General features: G+C 38.7%; 1 protein-coding gene across 3 annotated transcripts; it reads left to right on the top strand.

Moving 5' to 3' along the window:
• The first annotated feature begins 2,973 nt into the window (after positions 1 to 2,973).
• On the top strand, positions 2,974 to 21,462 carry LOC115103060 (protein canopy-1-like). Of its 3 annotated transcripts, XM_029623659.2 has the most exons (8): positions 2,974 to 3,082; positions 3,191 to 3,293; positions 7,778 to 7,880; positions 10,641 to 10,756; positions 14,348 to 14,557; positions 15,441 to 15,537; positions 17,365 to 17,431; positions 19,573 to 21,462. In XM_029623659.2, the coding sequence occupies exons 3-8, from the start codon at positions 7,787 to 7,789 to the stop codon at positions 19,595 to 19,597; spliced, it is 609 nt and encodes a 202-aa protein (XP_029479519.2). In that variant the 5' UTR covers positions 2,974 to 3,082; positions 3,191 to 3,293; positions 7,778 to 7,786; the 3' UTR covers positions 19,598 to 21,462. The 3 variants fall into 3 exon arrangements, with proteins under 3 accessions (XP_029479519.2, XP_064861797.1, XP_029479520.1); XM_065005725.1 differs by lacking the exon at positions 17,365 to 17,431 and having other exon boundaries at positions 2,982 to 3,082; XM_029623660.2 differs by having other exon boundaries at positions 2,984 to 3,082; positions 16,427 to 21,462.
• The last annotated feature ends 794 nt before the right edge of the window (positions 21,463 to 22,256 follow it).

Below are 22,256 nucleotides of genomic sequence, written 5' to 3' on the forward strand. Positions count from 1 at the left end.
TTCGGGTCCTACGAAGACCAAAGGTGGGCTATAGGCCTACTGTTAGGCCATGGCTAGAAGAGGGAGGATATCACTGACACCTACCTGTTCATTATGCTGTAATTCAACTCGTCACTGACGTACACTAACTTCCCCCCAAAATACTATCAATCCATGTGAAAACTGAGCACTGGCATGCTCCTGCGGTGCCAAGCTGGTTGCAAGTTTTCCCAATGGCTGTTGGTCAACGCAGTCACGTAATCCCTGTTTGCTGATTTGTCAGGAGTAGATAACACATCGTATTGTATGTTTACTCTGACCTTGTTCTCATCCAGAAGCTCTCTGGGACATCAAAAAGCAACCTTTCAACTAAATGCTTACCTTTACCACTGACGGCTGCAGATGGGGGAAAAGTTCATCCAACCTCTTAGTTTGGGCCTCCTGCCCATTGTGCTAAAGGTCATCATTCAGCTCTTCATACGACATACCAGCACAGTTCTGGGGAGCAAGACCTACTATCAGTATAACACTATCATTCCTTACTGAAGACCAAGTAGATAATAATTTACCATCAGAATTGTATCACAATCAGCCATTTTTACACACTATATACAGTACATGCTGAAATGTAATTCAAGATCCATTCTATGGGGGCTCTGTAGAAAGCTTCACATTGATGGATATAAATATATCAAAAGTGTCTATTTCAACTAATAGTTGAGTAATAATACTATTCTCTTTCAGAATAAAGAACCAACTCTATCATGTCTATCACAATGTTTCATTTCTATTGAGACTTCTCAGTGTACACATACTCCCCATTCATAAGAGAAGGGGATTTGTGGATAATATGCTGTTACTGGTCAGAAAACCAGGTTGAATTCCCCTGTGAAGGGACCACCTGTCACTAGCTGGAGGCACAATGTGAAACCAACAGTCATTCTAGCACACCTCTAGTTTGCTGATAGTGCTTGACTACTTTGAATTACTAACCACCAAAATTAAGAGACAAAAAAACATTTTTATGTATAGAAAAGAAGCACCATGATATCATCACTTTGTCCATGAATGCAAAACAATGATGCCTAAATCAACACAAGCAATGAAAATCTCCTTTATCACGGGCCCAGAATTAAGCTAAGCTAACATAACTAATTGTTCATTTCTAATAGAATGGACTAGGGTGAAAGGGTTATCCTAAAAGCCTGCAAGGAAGAATGATACCAGCACACCCATGGTTATTATACAATAAATGAGGGTTACGGTATTGACCACTACCCGTAAGATGAATGATAAAGGGTTAATAAAAAGTTTATAAACGGTTAATTATTCGTTTAAAAGATGTAAACAACAACATTATAGCACATTGTTGAAATTCTGTTATTGTTATTGACTGAGGAGCTACTCACTGATATACAACACACCCCCGTAGGGGGGGGCATGGGCTCTCTGGAGATCCCCCCCTCCCCAGATAGCATATGAACAGGTAATAAGCATGACAACAATATTTAGAATTACAGAATTTTGCACATTTTTCTCTCTGCACCATGGCAATCTGTAGAATTGCAGGAAATGATCTTTAAAAATGCTCAATTCTCTCAGCCGTATTGCAAAATGTGTAGAATAGCATGAGATTAGATATATAATTTTACATTTTTCTATTTGCCCCATGGCAAAATGTGTAGAATTGTAGGAAGTTAGCTGTTTCCCCCCCAAAAATTGTCAGGCAGGTCACCCATGACACTGCTACAAGTTAGGTTTGTTTACCTGCACCTGCCCGCAATTGTTAATAACCCATCTGCAACCGCCCTAACAGGCTATGTGATGAAGTGAAAATCTGAGGCCTGCACCCGAGCCTAACCCACAAATAAAGATAATGCACTATAGGCTACAGTCAAATCTTTGACAAGGGGTGTGGGATTTTTTGTTGTTGCCTGATTTAGATATGTTTCTGCTTATATTTTCCAACATTTTGGTAGGCTATTTGTTAGTCAACTTGTCTATAAATATATAGGCCTACATGCAGCTTCTCATGTCATTATATGTTTCCCTAGAAGACTAAATAAACCCTTGCTCACCAGAATGTCATAAATTGATAGAATGAATGCTTCAATCTAGTTGACATAGGTAAAGTTCTCCGTCATCTTTCGTGAAGCAAAGACGTTTAGGGGAGAAAATGCAAAAACTCAACAACAAATAAACTGGAAAGATTTTCTTTGCAAAATTTCAAAATGACATCCGATTGTAAGAAAATAGAATGCTGTGGAAAATGACCCAACGTGTTTCAGATAAGATTTCAGTTCAGCTTGGATGCATATTTTATGTGGTTGAAATACTATCAGCTTTTATGATGCTGATAAAGATTGCACCTCTACAGATAATATCTAACTGTGCATTCCCATTCTCTCAAGATGCTGAAATAAATAAATAATATTTCTCCTCTCCTGTTCCCAAGTCCAAATTGTGTCTACATTTTCTGTATCATTTTACTGGAAGACATTTTTAATTCTGCAGGGGTTATTTGAGGCTATGTGAGAGGTGTTAGACCTAACAGTCAGTGTCCAGATTTCAGTTTCCATTTAACCCATCTGGACAGTAGGCTACAGTTCAATTGACACGCCATAGGCCTATTTGAAGTCAACATCATATGACTGTCAACATTGTTTACCACTTCACCAAGTCGTTCCTTAACATTACTTTTCTGGCCCAACCTTCTCTTTATTTTCAAATCTCCTTTCGCAGATTTTCTCTTATTGAATTAAATTCAGAGACTGTCCTTTTTGCCTCCTTGGATTCACGTCGACTTTTTCTGCCCGGTCAGTTATAACCGCGAAGACTGCGGGTTATGAGTCAACCCGCGCATCACTAGCTAATGACTCACTCACTCACAAGCATCAATTTAAAGTTATCTCAAAAGCATGCGATTGTTTGGTCGATCTGGAACACACCTCAGAGCAACTAGACGCCGGTGTTCTCAGCATGTTCATTCAAGAGGCAGCGTTCAGTCATTGGCTATAATGTGCTGAGTTTACACAATACTATTGGCTCACTCAGATGTCATTGTTGTTTCCTAGCTGAACGTGGCAACTCCTGGAACAAGCATGTAAGTATGCACTGTCAGTAGACTATGGTAGATGATCATGTTTCATTCAAAACAGATGAAGAGCAGAAAAAGAACTTCACTTTAGCCGTTTGTTTTATGTTCAATCAGAATCCACAACGTTGTCTCAGGGGTCTGAAGTCCGAATTCACCGATATAGCCCACCGTGCTGAAAAGTTGTTCCCCATTCTCACTCACCTGACGGTTGAAACAGGTAAGTTCACGTCTAGCCAAGGGTCTATTGCAAGCTAGTCGCCTATTATGCTTCTGACTGATGGAATTGTTAGTTCATGTCAGGATAGCATTTGGTCTGTCTTCATAATGTTTTTGCCCTACGTAGGCTACATGAAAAAAGGCTGCCCGACAACTTTATTTTGTTTCTCTATGCTGCATTCAACGCAGTCAACGTATTTTGACGCTTTCGAAACGCCGACTGGACGCCAGTGACATGTTGATCAGTATGTATGGACCACACCGCTTGCGTCGCAAAATAAATGTACACATTAATGTTATTTAATCATTGCATCCACAATGCTCGCGCGCGTCTGCGTGACCGCTCGCGGGCGTGCGTCCGCCATCGCGCGCATGTTTATTTTGACCAACACCAGACGCGATCAGGACACGCAGGTTGAAATATCAAAACTAACTCTGAACCAACTATATTAATTTGGGGACAGGTCACATAACGACACATGGTTGATGATATTACAAGATATTATCTAGCGTGTCCTGCGTTGCATATAATCTGACCGAGCATACAAGCGTCTAAGTATCTGACTGAGCGGTGGTAGGCAGAAGCAGGCACGTAAACATTCATTCAAACGTTGTCATTATTACAAATAAATAAATAAAATAATAAATAATCGGCCGATTGTGATTTTTCAACGCCGATACCTAGCGATTATTGGAGGACCAAAAAAGACGACAGCCAATTTTTATTTATTTATTTGTAATAATGACAATTACAACAATACTGAATGAAGACTTATTTTAACTTAATATAATACATCAATAAAATCTATTTAGCCTCAAGTAAATAATGAAACATGTTCAATTTGGTTTAAATAATGCAAAAACAAAGTTTTGGAGAAGAGAGTAAAAGTGCAATATGTGCCATGTAAGAAAGCTAACATTTCAGTTCCTTGCTCAGAACATGAGAACATATGAAAGCTGGTGGTTCCTTTTAACATGAGTCTTCAATATTCCCAGGTAAGAAGTTTTATATTGTAGTTATTATAGGAATTATAGGACTATTACCCTCTATACCATTTGTATTTCATTAACCTTTGACTATTAGATGTTCTTATAGGCACTTTAGTATTGCCAGTGTAACAGTGTAGTTTCATCCCTCTCCTCGCTCCTCCCTGGGCTCGAACCAGCAACACAACGACAACAGCCACCATCGAAGCAGCGTTACCCATGAAGAGCAAGGGGAACAACTACTAGAAGGCTCAGAGCGAGTGATGTTTGAAATGCTATTAGCGCGCGCTAACTAGCGAGACATTTCACCTCGGTTACACCAGCCTCAGCTCGGGAGTTGATAGGCTTGAAGTCATAAACAGCGCAATGCTTGATGCACAACGAAGAGCGGCTGGCAAAACGCACGAAAGTGCTGTTTGAATGAATGTTTACGCGCCTACTTCTGCCTACCACCGCTCAGTCAGATACTTAGATACTTGTATGCTCAGTCAGATTATATGCAACGCAGGACACGCTAGATAATATCTAGTAATATCATCAACCATGTGTAGTTAACTAGTGATTATGATTGATTGTTTTTTACAAGATAAGTTTAAGACTAGCTAGCAACTTACCTTGGCTTACTGCATTTGCGTAACAGGCAGTCTCCTTGTGGAGTGCAACGAGAGAGAGGCAGGTCATTATTGCGTTGGGTTAATTAACTGTATGGTTGCAAGATTGGATCCCCTGAGCTGAAAAGGTGAAAATCTGTCGTTCTGCCCCTGAACGAGGCAGTTAACCCACCGTTCCTAGGCCGTCATTGAAAATAAGACTGTGTTCTTAACTAACTTGCCTAGTTAAATAAAGGTATTAAACTTTCTTTTTTTTATCGGCAAATCGGCACCCAAAAATACCAATTTCCGGTTGTTATGAAAACTTGAAATTGGCCCTAATTAATCGGTCATTCCGATTAATCGGTCGACCTCTAGTCCAAACACACCAAGAAATTTGTGAAGAGAGCACGACAACGCATTTTCCCATTCAGGAAACTGAAATGATTTGGCATGTGTCCCGAGATCCTCAAATTTCTACAGCTGCACCATCGAGAGCATCCTGACCGGTTGCATCACTGCCTGGTATGGCAACTGCTCGGCATCCGACTGTAAGGCGTTACAGAGGGTAGTGCGTACAGCCCAGTACATCACTGGGGCCAAGCTTCCTGCCATCCAGGACCTATATACTAGGCGGTGTCAGAGGAAGGCCCTAAGAATTGCCAAAGACTCCAGTCACACAAGTTATAGACTGTTCTTTCTGCTACCACACAGCAAGCGGTACCGGAGCACCAAGTCTAGGTCCAAAAGGTCCAAAACAGCTTCTACAATTAATCAAATGGCCACCTGGACTATTTGCCTTTCCTTTTTTTTACGCTGTTGGTACTCGCTGTTTATTATCTATGCATAGTCACTTTACCCCTACCTACATGTACAAATTACCTCAACTAACCTGTATCCCCGCATGTTGATCCTCAAACCTGGAGCCCCACAAGGGTGCGTACTCCACCCCCTCCTGTACTCCCTGTTCACCCATGCCTGCGTGGCCAAGCACGCCTCCAACGCAATCAACAAGTTTGCAGACGTCACAAGAGTAGTAAGCTTGATTACCAACAACAACAACGAGGCCCTGGGAGTGTGGTGCCAGGAAAATAACTTATCACTCAACGTCAACAAAACAAAGGAGATGATCGTGGACTAAAGCAAACAGCAGAGGGAGCATCCATCCATCCACATCGACAGGACAGCGGTGGAGAAGGTGGGAAGTTTTAAGTTGTTCGGCGTACACATCACTGACAAACTGAAATGGTCCACCCACACAGACAATGTGGTGAAGAAGGCACAACAGCACCTCTTCAACCCCGGGAGGCTGAATACATTTGTCTTTTCACTTAAAACCCTCACAAACTTTTACAGATGCACAATTGAGAGCATCTTGTCGGGCTGTATCACCGCCTGGTACAGCAACTGCACCGCCCACAACCACAGGGCTCTCCAGAGGGTGGTGCGGTCTGCACAACGCATCACTGGGGGCCAACTACCTGCCCTCCAGGACACCTACAGCACCCGATGTCACAGGAAGGCCAAAAAGATCATCAAGGACGACAACCACCGAGCCACTGCCTGTTCACCATCATTCCAAAGGCGAGGTCAGTACAGGTGCATCAAAGCTGGGGCCGAGAGACTGAAAGAAGCTGTTTATCTCAAGGCCATCAGACTGTTAAATAGCCATCACTAGCACAGAGAGGCTGCTGCCTGCATACACAGATTTTAAATGATTGGCCACTTTAATAAATGGAACACAAGTCACTTTTATAATGTTACAATGATGTTTGCATATCTTGCATTACTCATCTCCTATGTATATACTGTATTCTATACTATTCTACTGTATCTTCATCTATGCCGCTCTGACATTGCTCGTCCATATATTTATATATTCTTAATTCCATTCCTTACTTAGATTTGTGTGTATTGGGTATATGTTTTAGAATTGTTGGATATTATTTGTTAGATATTGCTGCACTGTCAGAACTAGAAGCACCACCATTTCGCTACACCCGCAATGTGTGTAACCTTTATTTAACTAGGCAAGTCAGTTAAGAACAAATTCTTCTTTACAATGACGGCCTACCGCGGCCAAACCCGGATGACGCTGGGCCAATTGTGCGCCGCACTATGGGACACCCAATCACGGCCAGATGTGATACAGCCTGCAAAACACGTATATGTGACCGATTTGATTTGTACCGGTACCCCCTGTATATAGCCTCTTTTTTGTTATTTTATTGTGTTACTTTTTATTATTTATAAAAACAAATGTTTTACTTTAGTTTATTTTTTAAATATTTTCTTAACTCTATTTTCTTAACTGCATTGTTGGTTAAGGGCTTGTAAGTAAGCATTTCACGGTAAGGTCTACCTACACCTGTTGTATTCGGTGCATGTGACAAATAACCATTTTATTTTATTTGGTATTCAGTATTTGTTTACATCCATGGCCACTCTATTCCGGTGCCGCTATTTTTCAATAGCCGGCTTTTCACTACCAGCTTGAAGTTGTAGACTAAGTTCTGTTTGAATATTTTGTCTAAAGATGACACAACTTGGCCAAGTTGTGGCCAACCTCTGACACACTTGTGGAGAGGCAGTCAGTTTTGTGGCCATGTTAAACCTACATATACTCGGCCTCTGTACAATTATACCCCTTCACAGATGGAGTAACACATTGAAGCGCTACACATTCTTTTTTTTATGTCTAGACAGTTTGTGAAAATCTTTTCTTCCTTTTTTAAAAAACATTTTCTTTCTTAAGAAAGGCAACTTTTACAGTTATTTGCCTCCCAACCTGATTTCAGAATATGACTTGCTATATAGACTGTGGGAGGCTGAATGGCAAATACCTTTTTTGTATTCGTATAATGAATTGGCTTTTCTTGCTTGCTTTATACATATCTCTTTCCCTCAGGCAACAAATATGGCATCATGGATTATAAAAATTGCCTTGATGGCAATGAGTATCTTAATCGAAACTACAGAAGGGAAAAAAGACAAGGTGCTGTATTGTTCAGGTAAATTGTGATGTTTATTCGTCCAGTTGGTCCTTTTTTACCTATTAGATATGGGGTTTTCAGGATGTACATGTAATGCAATAGTTATTGATAGTAAATGCAGACTATAGATTTGCATAGTGAACAAGTATTGTCATAAAATATAAACTTTTGTGAAAGTTGAGTCACGCAAACTAAAGTCTTGTAAGCTCGTTTCATATCATTTGACCTGCCAGGGCAGCAGTTTCCTATTCTAGATTTGATACTTTTCTTGATTATCAACCGTTTCGTTTTTAACCTTTGCTAAACACAATTTACACGTACAATTCTGGACAATCATTTTATTTGTCAAAATATTTTGAAGTGTTTTTTTGGTGCAGTTTGTAAATATTTCTGTTCAATTTCAAAAGTGTACGAATGACAGAGACAAGTTACAATGATCTTTATCTAAAAATAAAAAAGGATCACTATGGAAACCTTTAATCATAATTCAACTTTTTCAGTTAATACATAGTTTTAGTCATTTTATTTTACAAAGCCAAATTGAACTTGGTGAAAGGCAGCTCATCACATGGCCATTTTCTTTCTTTGAACACTACAGCGACACCAACACTACAGTCTTACCAAACCTTGGAGTCATCCTTGCATGACTATGTAACACTTGTCAAGCTATCAATACAAAGTCTCAGCACGGTACGCCATTAGTGTAGCCTACTGTGCGTCATAGTATCGATGACATTTTAAGAACTGTTAGAAGCCCTCCAGTCATACAGTCTGACATCTGGCATGAAAATCCTGTACAATTCTTAGTGAAGCATTACCCCCAATTGTAGATCAGATTTTTTTTTTTTAACCACAACGACCAAAGCCTCGGTTTTTAATTAGAGTGTCTGGATGCTATCTAACTTACCATTCTCAGGGTTAAAAGGTTAATGTACTTTGGTGTTGATATAATTTATATACATTTTATTTGGACCTCGTCAAAAGACGAGTCTTTAACACTTTTTACAGCAGTTTTCATACATACTCATTGAATTGAGCTTTGCTTGATCGTAACATTTAATCATTGAAATGGTCTTGAAAAAAATGTAATGGATAGCTGAATAGAGAGTGTGGAATGTGGACACATAAGGAGATATCAGTATACAAAATAGTATTGCATGGCTCTAGTCATGTTTTTGCATTTCCTTTGATGCTTTTGTGAGTATTAAGACTTTTGTTAAATGAAAAAGTAACACAAGTAGCATTTTAGTAACATTTTATTAAACTGTTATCATATTTTGAGCTATATAATTGCTTATTTACTTGTGTTTCTAGTAGTATCTCAATGTTGCTGTCATTCTGTTAATCATCCATCTGTCAAGCTTATTTCATTTGAACAGTTTTACTTTTCTTTACCTGTGGGCATACTATGGATCTACAGTTGAAGTCGGAAGTTTACATACACCTTAGCCAAATACATTTAAACTCAGTTTTTCACAATTCCTGACATCTAATCCTAGTAAAAATTCCCTGTTTTAGTTCAGTTAGGATCACCACTTTATTTACAGAATTTGAAATGTTAGAATAATAGTAGAGAGTGATTGATTTATTTCAGCTTTTATTTCTTTCATCACATTCCCAGTGGGTCAGAAGTTTACATACACTCAATTAGTATTTGGTAGCATTGCCTTTAAATTGTTTAACTTGAGTCAAATGTTTCGGGTAGCCTTCCACAAGCTTCCCACAATAAGTTGGGTAAATTTTGGCCCATTCCTCCTGACAGAGCTGTTGTAACTGAGTCAGGTTTTGTAGGCCTCCTTGCTCACACACACTTTTTCAGTTCTATCCACATATTTTCTATAGTGTTGAAGTCAGGGCTTTGTGATGGCCACTCCAATACCTTGACTTTGTTGTCCTTAGCCATTTTGCCAGAACTTTGGAAGTATACTTGGGGTCACTGTCCATTTGGAAGACTCATTTGCGACCAAGCTTTAACTTCCTGACTGATGTCTTGAGATGTTGCTTCAATATATCCACATAATTTTCCTTCCTCGTGATCTCACCTATTTTGTGAAGTGCACCACTCCCTCCTGCAGCAAAGCACCCCCACAAAATGATGCTGCCACCTCCGTGCTCCACGGTTGGGATGGTGTTCTTTGGCCTGCAAGCCTCCTCCTTTTTCATCCAAACATAATGATGGTCATTTTGGCCAAACAGTTCTATTTTTCTTTCATCAGACCAGAGGACATTTCTTCAAGAAGTACGATCTTTGTCCCCATGTGCAGTTGCACAATGTAGTCTGGCTTTTTTTATGGCGGTTTTGGAGCAGTGGCTTCTTCCTTGCTGAGCGGCCTTTCGGGTTATGTCGATATAGGACTGGTTTTACTGTGGATATAGATAGGCTTTGAAATACATCCACAGGTACACCTCCAATTGACTCAAATTATGTCAATTAGCCTATCAGAAGCTTCTAAGGCCTTGACATCATTTACTGGAATTTTCCAAGCTTTTTAAAGGCACAGTCAACTTAGTGTACGTAAACTTCTGACCCACTGGAATTGTGATACAGTGAGTTATAAGTGAAATAATCTGTCTGTAAACAATTTATTTGTAAAATTACTTGTGTCATGCACAAAGTAGATGTCCTAACCGACTTGCCAAAACCATAGTTTGTTAACAGGAAATTTGTGGATTGAAAAAGGAGTTTTAATGACTCCAACCTAAGTGTATGTAAACTTCTGACTTCAACTGTATATATCCCTAACTTATATTGTACTAACCTATATCTGTTTCTTTTAGCATGCAGGGCTATTGTTGATGAGCTCAATTATTCAATCAGTCAGATTGATCCGAAGAAGACCATCAATGTGGGAGCCTTCAGACTCAAGCCTGATGGGAGCCTGACTGATAAAAAGGTAGCTACCTAAGTAAAAGCTTGTTGCCAAAGTGCACTCCGCTGAAGCCAAACATCTCATAGTACACACACGGCTATTGATTGAACTTCCTGGAAATAAAATATTTTATGAATTTAGAGATGGGATAGATGCATCATTTATATAGAATGCAAATTTATACCTAAAATACTTGACAAAACTTAGGCTAGGCCTAGTGGTTTTATAGTAGTTCCTGGTTTCCTGTAGCCTCGCAAGCCACCTGATCTCGTGAGCTCACATGAATGTTCGCTGCACAGCGGTAATTGTCTGGTAGGTACGTGGCTCGATTTCCTGAATCTCGTACCTTGAGAAATGGAATTTAGTGTATTGTGAAATATCCCGGCAGAAGAAAATAAGAAAAGTAACATCAGTATGTAACTTCATGTCAGTTTGTGTCATTGTAAGCATTGGTAAATGCTTTATCACCGTGTTTCACCTACATTTCCGAAATCAGAAGCTTTGCTTATTGGTTAACCCTCTGGAAATTCAAAACCACGGTCTTCTCCTCTTTTCCTAACCAAGCATTGTTGTAGTGTGAAGAGGTCAGGCCTGGTGGTGTTCCAGTGTCATATCCCTAGTGTCCAGGGACTGTCATTAGCTGGTCAGCTCACCTATTGATCTCAGGGGTTAATCCCCTTTTGATGGTAATTGATAGCTAATAACATGCTGTTTATTTACCTCGGGCTGCTTCATGTTTTCCTCTTCCCCTTAAGTTAACTTTCAAGTAAAAGGGATTATGACATATTTCCTAATATGACAACTCCAGTTCTCTCATTCATATTGGTTTGAATGTAATCAAACATACTATTATAAACATTTGAGTTGTCTTGGTCTTCTCTTGCCATCAAGTTGTCGCATTCCTTCCTGTTCATTATGCTCAATCTATGGATCAACTGTGTATGTCATATTCACAGACTCTCATTAAGTGTTTTCTAAAAGAGGGTTCATTTGAAAAATGCAAATTACAGTTTGTATACCCATGTGAGTCTTGTTCATATTCCATTTTGTTTGCCCTCAAGCTGTGGGGGTGTGCCTCTGCATTACCCCTCTTGTTGTTAGTAGAGAGAGAGTGTATGAATGCAATGATATAGCGCAAATGAATGTTCGTAAGAGAAGAGTTAAGTAATGACTTAAGTAGTTTGGTATTACAGTGCTCTGAACAGTAACCATACTGACTTTTAAAGGGGCAATCAGCAGTTGCTACGTCCACTTTTGGACTTATAAATTAATGATATGTACCCATTTGATTCTTGAAAAATATAACATAAAAATGCCTCATGAGCTTAGTTAAACTGCCGTAACTCATCAGAAGCCCAAATAAAAGCATGTTTTACTCCAATGTTTAGAAACAAAGTAAATATAAGCAAACACTGTTTATCCTCAACATGGTTAAAACTATAATGTTGGTATCATGGATGGTCAGACCTTGCATCCATAGCTCTGTTATATGAATTTGAGTGATTACATTTCTCCAGCCCCATCTCTTAGTTTTTTACTTAATCAGTGGTGGGGAAACGCTTTGTTATTGTTTCAACTGATGATTAGCCCTTTAAGTGAAACGGCCAACAGACAGTGATGGCTGATCAACTTCTGTACTAACGGCCCTATTGAAGTGTAGGCTTACCTGTTGCGCTAATCAATGGCTTGTTTTGACTTCTGAGCATAAATCAAAGAAACCCTCCCCCACCCCACTGGCTTTTGACCCTGTCTGAATCAAGGAGGGAGGGGTGTCCAAGCTTAGATTCCATCATACGAGATTAGCTGGTCTTAAGTCTCCTTTGCTCTCCAGCAACCAGTGGGGCTCCCTGAAGGCAAGGTTCACACCACAATGTTAAACCTACAACAATGAATCATTAAGCCAAAGACATTGAACTTAATTGAATAAGTTGATGGAATTTGTTAATGTCTTACCTTTGTCTTACCTTTTTCTGTACACACATATATATTTATTTATTTGTTTTCTTCATTCATTTATTCATTCTCAATTAATGGCTTTTAATTATTCTGGTTGGACCATAGAGAGAAATTGTTGTCACTCTTCATTAAATTCCATTTCTGGATTGTCATGATAAAGGTACATACTGTGGCAATCGCTTTTCTGAAGACTCTAACAACATTACACATTGTTGTAAATGGTGGCATTAATAGATTCTAGTTTTTATGAATTTGTGTTTTTCATTGGTCCATATTATTCTCACAAGAAATTGAAAGCCCCTTTCCTCAGTGTTACAATAATGGCTGGTTTTCAAATGGGAATTCAATGGAAGATAGCATCCCTGAGAAGCCTTTTCTCTGCCAGGCCTGCCTAGTCCCCTCCTCATTCTTCAGGAAATGTGTGATTGACTGGTCCCTTTCAAATCCCTCATACTGGTAAGGAAGGAATTTAATTCCACAACATTTTCAGGATTGCTTGATAAGGTTCTGCTTTAGGTTGGATTTTTTAATACTGGACGTTTTTATTTTTGTTTATATATATTTTTTACATTTAAGGTAGATGTTTCTTTAACAACTAAGTCAAGATCTCATCATACATTTTCATAAAATTCACTAATGGTGTAAAATAAAAATATAGAAACTAAGAATATCAAAATTGCATGTTAGCATCTTTAGCCCAATAATTGATGTTATGGTTGAATGCAGTGCACACTTGAAATTCCACTTTATTTGTTTTTTGTTTTGCAATAACCTATTAGTTAACAGTTCAACATTAATGTTGAAGTCGTCAAGCCTTTGTTTTCTTTGATAGACCATCCTCAATATTAACTATTTATCTCTACATTCAACTAGCTTCCTGTCCTTTACATTGAAAAAGGAGAGATGTGTGGCAGGGCTCAGGCAGTTCCCTGAAACCTTTTTATCTGATTTGTGAGCAGATGGCAGTGAGCCATGGAAGCCCCTTTGTGTCACTAAGAGTCAGATATAAAAAAGGAGGAGGGGGGAAATGCTTCTGTAATGTAATCAGTGGGTCCGGAAGGGTCCATACTGAGGATGAAAGGGGACAATAGGGTCAGGGATATATCTACATTGCACAAAATCCAGTTCATCTGCAATATGCCCCCCCTTCCCCTCACCCAGCATCTTTTGACCGGGATTGACAAGGAAAACTTCCTGCTTTGATCATTGGAGGGTGGAGGAGATGAACCGCCAAAAGAGACCAAAGGATGAGACTGAACTGTTTACCCTGCACTTGGCTGCTGTTTTGGCCTCCCCCTGCTCCTTAACTCAGCCCCCCTCCCCGGCACTTTCACTGCACCCAGTCACCCTTTCCCCTCTCTCCTTCTGGGGAGGCCACAGGGGCGGGAGCATAGTGCACCTTGACCTGTCTAGACACTACTGCATGTTTTGTTCTGTTTCCAAGGGGAAGGGGTATACTTCTACAGGTTAAATGTCATAGTTCCAGCATAGGGGAAGTAGGGGTTGTTTGTGTGATGGGAATAGTAGTTAGGGGTCACCAACATGACCCAGACGGATCCTAAGCAACGTCATAGAACTGGACTCAAATAAGTTAAATTTAGATTAAACCTGATACATTTTTTTTATATATATATACTTTTGTGTCTTTTTATCCACCAGGTACCTCTTGCTAGATCTGAGACCAACTTGAGTGAGCTTCTGGATGGAGTTTGTGGTAGCATGAGTGACTATGCTCTTCATGTGGACCCAGACACCAAGAAAAAGCAATACAAAAGATTTGCTCCAAGAAGTTCTGATGCCGGGGATTTTCCTGATTTTAACAATTTCAAGTTTGATGGCCCAGAGGGATCCAATGCCCTAAAATTTGCGGTTAGTTTGGCAATAATTTACTCACATATTAATGTATTTATTTTTATTTTCAGTCATGCTTTCATACATGGTTTCATATAACATTCAGATTAGTATGTGATGTAGCTAAATGATTTCCTATGTTCTGCATGTCCGCATACTTTTTCAAGTATTAGCCTTTCAAAAGTCTATTGAAATATTGGTAGCGGTGGGTAACTGCCTCTTATGTTTGGTTAACTGAGGTAAACTTCCATTTTAATTTTGAAAGCACAGAAGTCAATGTTATGCCTTGGTCGTTGATATCACAGCTTCATTTTATCTGAAAATCCAGTTCCGTTCTTAATAATTGGGCCCGTAACTTTTTAAACTGTACGTTGATATTGTTTTTCCACTTTACTTTAGTTAAGGTATATTGCATGTACCGTAGTCTATAATATAGAAAGACAATAAATATCTGGAAATATGTGTATTAAAGCTTGCATTTTAAATGGTCATTATTATGATTATAATTTGTTTTACAGTTATTACAGTAACATTCAGTGTTGAAGTTTTTCATTCGGGAGACGTGCCAGGGGTTAACGTATTTTCCTTTGTTCCTTTACAATTATCTTGAGCTCTTGCATGTAAATTGCACATATTTAAGATCAAGTTAGGCACCACAAGCAAGTAATCTTATGATGCGCAAAGATGTGTGTGTGGAATCGCTAACTTGGAATCGTGTTGCCTATCTATGTTACATGAGTCATCCAAGATGGCTGAACAGCATGGCGAGAGGAAAAATGGCAGTCTCACTCACTGCTGTGCCCACTATTGTGTGAAACTACATGCTTGTGAACCTCTCATGTGCAGAGGACCTGGTGTGCTGTCTGTTGTGTGGTAACCTATCCCCTCTCTTCTGTTACAGTGTGAAAGCATTGTGGAGGAATTTGAAGATGATATCATCTCTCTTTTTGCCAAAGAGACAGACCATGTGGTCGACAAGTTATGCAATGAAGTATCAGGTACGGTTTCAGACATGTTGTGGTTTCTCACTCACCAGGCCTCCTATTTGCCCCTTTCTGCATAGATGCTAACTAGAACTGTTATTACTCACATTATTACCCAAATGTATAACACCATTGGGTTTTGATTAGCTTTTTTATATGAATTTATTTAAATGACTTACAATGATTATTTGTTCATAGAAAATAGTATCTGGGTGTTTGGGCTTTGGAGAGCTTTGATTTGTAAAGAATAGAGTACAGATGCCCTGAGAATTCTCAATTTGGATATCGTAACATTTTAATATCGTAATTTTTCCTGGCGCTACCCATAACATGTTTAGATGAGTACCGTGTGTGCCTACCAGGGAATACAAACATGACCACTTGTTTATTATGCATCCTAAAATAGAATATGAAAATGGATACATACAGACAATTACCATTTAAAACAGCTCTATTTGTAGTGTCATGATTTCCCCCTTACGTAACTATCGTCTTTGATCCGCCATTTTGTTTCAACCCTGTTAACTGACGGTTCTGAAACAGAGCAGCGTAACATTTTTAACATTTTATTTTTGAATCGGTATAGAGTCGCAGAGGATGATGTTGTGAATTTATATGACACTGATACTCTATTAGATGAGCAAAATAGCCATTTTTGTTTAACAAGATTGCGGTTGTAGGTCGATAGTTTGAATGTGCTACGCGAAGTATGAGTTATTTGGAATTTATCATCCGAATAGAAACCACCTCGTATGTTTGTCAATATGATGTAGTTTGTTTTTCTGCGAGTTTCATTGCAGTAAATGGTGTGTCACATACTGGATGTCTGCAAATATTGATAGTTATTTTCAGCAGGCCAACTGACAAGATGGCGGTCTAATATTTGTCAATATTTCATTTTCAGATCACTGTAAAGGCACAAAATTCCAGAGTGACGAACTATAGTTTTACATGCGTCTCTGCTGCGGGTGATTGGACCAGTTTAGATATATATATTTCAAATGAAGAAATAATGCTTGAAGGATATTGTATCAATCAAGTTGCATTCTTGCAGTGGGGGGAAAAACCTACATGAGAGCCTTAATAGTTATACATGGGCCTGATATAACCACCTCCCTATAACACAAATTAGTCTAAGTGCCTAAATCAAGTAAATTATCGTCCCAATTGTGATAACACTCATATCTCAGAGCACACCGGTTGTAAATTCACCTACAGATTGAACACTTCCTCCAGAGGAGATTTCTTTGTGCTATATATGCCAGGAAAAAGCTCAACTTCATGGACAATGTTCAATTTTCATATAATGACCCTCACAGCTTCATCATATAATGACAATTTGGGGGGGTTTATGATCTAAATATGTTAATTTCAAGGGAAATAATTTATCATTTTGGTACAGTTTTACACAAAATGTATCTATACTTCTTTGTTTTCGAAAAACATGTCAGACCTTTGGCCAAAGAACAAATGCATGGGTCAAGCTTTCACTGGCTACATGTGACAAATGAAACCCTATGAACCAGACTAGTTGAATACAAACAAGATACAATATATAATTTTCATTACCATCAGGAATTACAGCATTTCCCCCATACTGCACTTCTAGTTCTTTCAAAACAAAAGTCTTCAACTTGTTGCATTTTCCTTTAAATTGTGTGTTGGGAGTTTGTTCTGGTTTAAGAAAGTGTAAACTTTTCTTTGTGTGTATAGCGTCTCTGGGTGTCTAGGGCTTGAGCTTAACTTCATGATAGATCAAGGGCTACCAAGGTGCTGTTGGCAAGGGGCTCAAAGTGGCAGGACAAACTGGACCACTAAATGCTCATTTTTTATGCATGTTAGTTCCTTTGCAGTATGCTGAGTGGACTGTTGAAGGGGGTTTCTCAGATGAAATGCAACCCTCACACAGGTAATGGGAACTATATGATAAACTATTTGTACAATTTCTCAAATGTAATTTCAATGGTCCAGGAAGACCATCTCATTCAGAAATGTTGTGAAAGTGAATCTTTCCCTTTGTCTCTACAAAGTTCAGTCACTGAGCTGCGGCATTAACTTGTATTCTAACAAGATTAAAATATATTTGTCCTGGAGATTAGCATACTTAAGTCCTCTTTTGCCTTTTTGGTAGTGGCAGTGTGCTTTGATCTGTGTTGCGTGGCAAGAGCCTAGCTTGGGCCCGGCCATCCGAGTGCCAAGTGTGAAATTGGCCTGATGTCATCCCTATTCTTCACCATATACATCTTTCACCAGCTTAATTATATTTCCGCCACAAAGCCCTAGCTCTTCATTCCATATTCAAGTTTGACTAGGAAGCGTTTAAAAACTATGGATGAATAACTCAGTGGGGGGAAGGGACAGGATGGGTCTTTTGTTTGAGAGACACACGAGGCATCCAATACTTTTCTGATATGTATGTTCTTTTTGAATCAGACTGCCCTTTGCCTCTGCCAATTGGAAGAGGTTAAATTTTATGGCACAGGATATGTGAACTTATGATAACTAACACGTAGGGCAAGCTATTTATTTAGTTGTCTTTGTGCATTTGAATGTGGACCTTTTTTTAAGGTCTTGTGACTAGTGGTGGCTGGAGTGGTCAAATCATTTTCAGGTCGAGGCAGGCAATGAAAATGTGTTAGAACTTACTATCCAAACTTTAACTTTCATCAACATGAAGAATTCTCCATGGACTTGTTGTGTACTTGATGCACAGATTTGTCCTGTTGAAGAAAAAAAAAAATATTTCAAAAGATTATTCTCTAATACTACTAACCACCTAGCAATTTTATGAAGTTGGCTTTAGCTAGCACATATAGGTTCCCAATCTCCCTAAACAGAAGTCTTCAACTTGTTGCAATTTCCTAGAAATTGTGTTTTGGGAGTTTATTCTGGTTTAAGAAAGTGTCAGCTTTATGTGTATAGCTGTCTAGGGCTTGAGCTTAACTTCATGACAGATCAAGGGTTACCAAGGTGCTGTTGGCAAGGGGCTCAAAATGGCTGGACAAACTGGACCACTAAATGCTCAGTTCCTATGCATGTTAGTTCCTTTGCAGTATGATGAGTGGACTCCTGGAGTGGGTTTCTCAGAGGAAATGCAACCCTCACACAGGTTATAAGGACTATGATAAACTATTTCTCAAATGTAATTTCAATGGTCCAGGAAGACTATCTAATTCAGAAATGATTTGACCACTTGTGTGTTGTTGATGCTCAGTTGTGTTGTTGATGCTCAGATGCAGAGGTGTCATGCCCATAGGGGGCACGTGCTCCCTCAGATTGGTCCTGTTGTAATACTACTAGCCAACTAGCTGTTTTATGAAGTTGGCTTTACCTAAGACATCTAGGTTCCCAAACTCATGACTAGCTACCAAGAAGCCATTTCAGGCTATCAATGCTGTTAGAATAGCTCACTTGTTTCGTGGTACGTGCCCCAGCATACTGCAAAGGAACTATCTTAGCTGGCATGACTCACATTCCTTTCAATATTTTACCCACATTAGTGCAGAGATGCAGAGAAGCATATTTAATTCTACAAAAAAAATTAACTACCAGTCAGGACAGATCTTAATTTTAGCCAGTTTGCTACAACAACAAAAAAGAATCCTGCAGCGACAGGAAATGTGGATGAAAATTAATGGAGATTTTTTTGTAAGGGTTGATGTATTTTTTGTTAGGGCAAATCAATTCTGACACTTTTAAAGTGGAAATTACACACTTTAGAAGCCTTTTTAAACTTTGAATACACTACAATTTTGCATTTACTGATGTACAAGAAAATTCTCAGCATCAAAATAGTCATCAAACATCTACATCTGTAGAATTAAGCATAATGATTATGGCTCTAGATTTAAGTAAAAAATGTACTGCTAAATTCTAAAATTTTGGACTGGGGTGGGGAGGGGCTAGCGTAATTTGTTCCCCATCATATTTTTGAGGTGCTCAATAGACATCATTCATCACTGTTATCGAGAGTTGAGGTACAAGCTTATTGAGGATGGATTTTTTTACAACATTTTGATATTTACATAATTTTATGAGACTCCTTTTTAGGGACATTTTGAATTCTGATGTGTAGAAGAAGTGATGGGTTAAAGGAAATGAGCCTCCTGCAGCTGTGACCGAAGGCTTTGACCTTCATCGGGCTCCCGGCCACAGACTCCATTGAGGAACCAACCAAGTTGCTCAGCTCAGCGTCTGAGAGGCACCAGCTTTTCTCAACCCAGAGAGCTCATCAAGTCAGTGACCGTTGGGTGTTACTTCCACATACAAGCTGGGAAAGAATAGAAATGCAGATGAGGTTCTGGGGCATTGAGGAGCAGGTCAATACTGCGAATGGTCCGCACAGATAATTCTCCCTTTTGTGTTTGGATCCTTTTCTAATTTTTTTTTAAAGCATCAGGTAATACTGAGACCGCAGAGTGTTGTAACCTGTATTGGTGACTGAAGTTCAGTCATATTTGATTGCATTTGAATTGCTTGGTTATGTATGGCAGTTTTGAAATCAACATGAGTATAGTGTATTATGATCATATTGAAAAGGTGTCATTGTGATCTGGATTTGACCAACCTTACTTGGTTGATGTATGTTAGGGGAAATTGATCTTGTTGATAAGAGACTCCGTTACAGGCAGAAACTAGGGATGGGATAGCTCTCAACATTCTGGGTTATTAACTTCTCTGTTTCCAAACAACACAGGAAAGTCTCAATGTTCATTTAATGAGGATATGTATCCTATTGAACCTACTAGTTTGAATGTTTCCATAAGCTTTAAATTCCCACTTTGTTATCTGCTGTGGACATGTCTGACAGAGCAACTGAGTGAAGATGCTGTCGTGGGATTCCTACAACACTTTGAGATCCTTAAAGAGTTTTGGCACATTTAAGCAATTTCGGGATACAGAAATAATGTGTACAACTGTACTACATTTTGCTGTTGAGATGCTGAGTCTTCATGTTAGGCTCCTAAGCTCTATTCATGACTACTAAGTATAGGTGGCTTGCATTCAGCATAGTGCACCGTTGACTTGAGAAATGGAAATCTGTATTTTGACTTCGCTATGACTTGTGGGGTGGTCACCCGACTAAAATGAGGTATACTATGCTGCATATCACTTAGGCTGTCTATAACAGCATGGTGCGCCTTGTGCAAGTTCATGTGTAACTTTTTTTGTGGTCAACATTTTGGTAGTAGTTTTCATTTAGTAAATACATTTTAGAATGTTTGCCTGGTGAAACTAACAGTCATATTTTCCATTGTCATTGGGGACAAGATACTTTCTCTATATACCATGTTTGAATTCTGTTCATTTTGAACAATTAAACTTTTTTTTTAAGGAACTTGAACTCTGCAAGTAGCCCTATTACAGTAGGCCATTACTAGCATTTAATGTCTATGTAAACACCACTTTAATTGCAGACTGTGAAATAAAGTATAACCATAATTTTGATGCATGAAATCATGTATTCTTTCAAGGTTTATTTAGCTGAGGACCACCTGCAAATAGCCAATTACACAATGCTGTTTACTCTTTATGAGAAAACAAGTCCACATATGTCTATTGAGAGCTAGCCCATCCAACTAGCCCAACAGTGAACTCGCATCATAGTTTATTCCAAAAACTTACCAACTGCTTATTAGAGGAAAATATTTTTTGAAGTTGCCCTATTGCCCACATTTTGTTCTGTACTGTTTAGCAGAATGAAATTTCCCTTGCTGTCTCATTAACCTTCAAGACAGGCCAGTAATTGTTATGCTAATTGATATTACGTTGTTTCAACACACATGTGACTTGGCCATATCACATTTATGCCTCAGAAATTATTCCCAGAGTGGATGTTTATGAATTAACAGTAGGCTATTAGTCAGCCTGTATTTTTAGAGTACTGATTATGTTGTTTATTGTTTATAAGCACAAAAGAAAATAAAGGATTTAAAATTGTGTTAGTATTCTTGTGGTTTATTTACTTACAGTTAAATACACAGTTATGATACAAATTATTTACATTTGTCTGATATCAAAGAATACTGGGGGGGAAACACAACCAAAACTTTGTCCTTCTTTATACAGGTTTCAAAATGATGTTGTAAATTCACGTTGTATACCATCTCTAATGGTAATAGCCCATTCCTGATAGAAACATGTAATGTGTTAGTTCTTTGTAGCACAGTACTCATAAGAAAAGTTCATTTACGGAACTTTTAAGGCAAAGTGTGTTTTAAGTTTGGATTTTAATTTACACACACTTTAATATTGACAATGAAAGATAAATTCACATCATAAGACCACAATTTGGTATGGATACAGCAACGTTTGTCTCACATGATATACAGGTGACAGATTGCAGCTTTCATGCAAAGGCCTCTAAACGTTTCATTCACAAAAACAAGATATTGCAAGATAAATAAGTTATGTAAACATTCCAGAAGTCTCTTTTCGAGAAACATGACCACGTAGACTATGAGTATTGTTCATAAATATGAATGTTATGTTATTTGCAAATAATATGGATTTCATACTATAGAACGCATGGACTATTTGATATAGATAGGTGCGGTAAAGGATTCAATGGAACGCAGACCAGATTGGCGCACATTCAACAGATCTGCTCTAACAAAGTGGATTTTCTTTAAATCCGTCATATATTGTAACAGGCCCACAATGTGGTTACTTAAGTCCGATTTTGGATATATTTGGCTGTTTTCGCTGCATAACATGTAGAAGTTGTCCCTTTT

Source organism: Oncorhynchus nerka, linkage group LG20 (genome assembly GCF_034236695.1).
Source record: "Oncorhynchus nerka isolate Pitt River linkage group LG20, Oner_Uvic_2.0, whole genome shotgun sequence".
NCBI lineage: Eukaryota > Metazoa > Chordata > Actinopteri > Salmoniformes > Salmonidae > Oncorhynchus > Oncorhynchus nerka.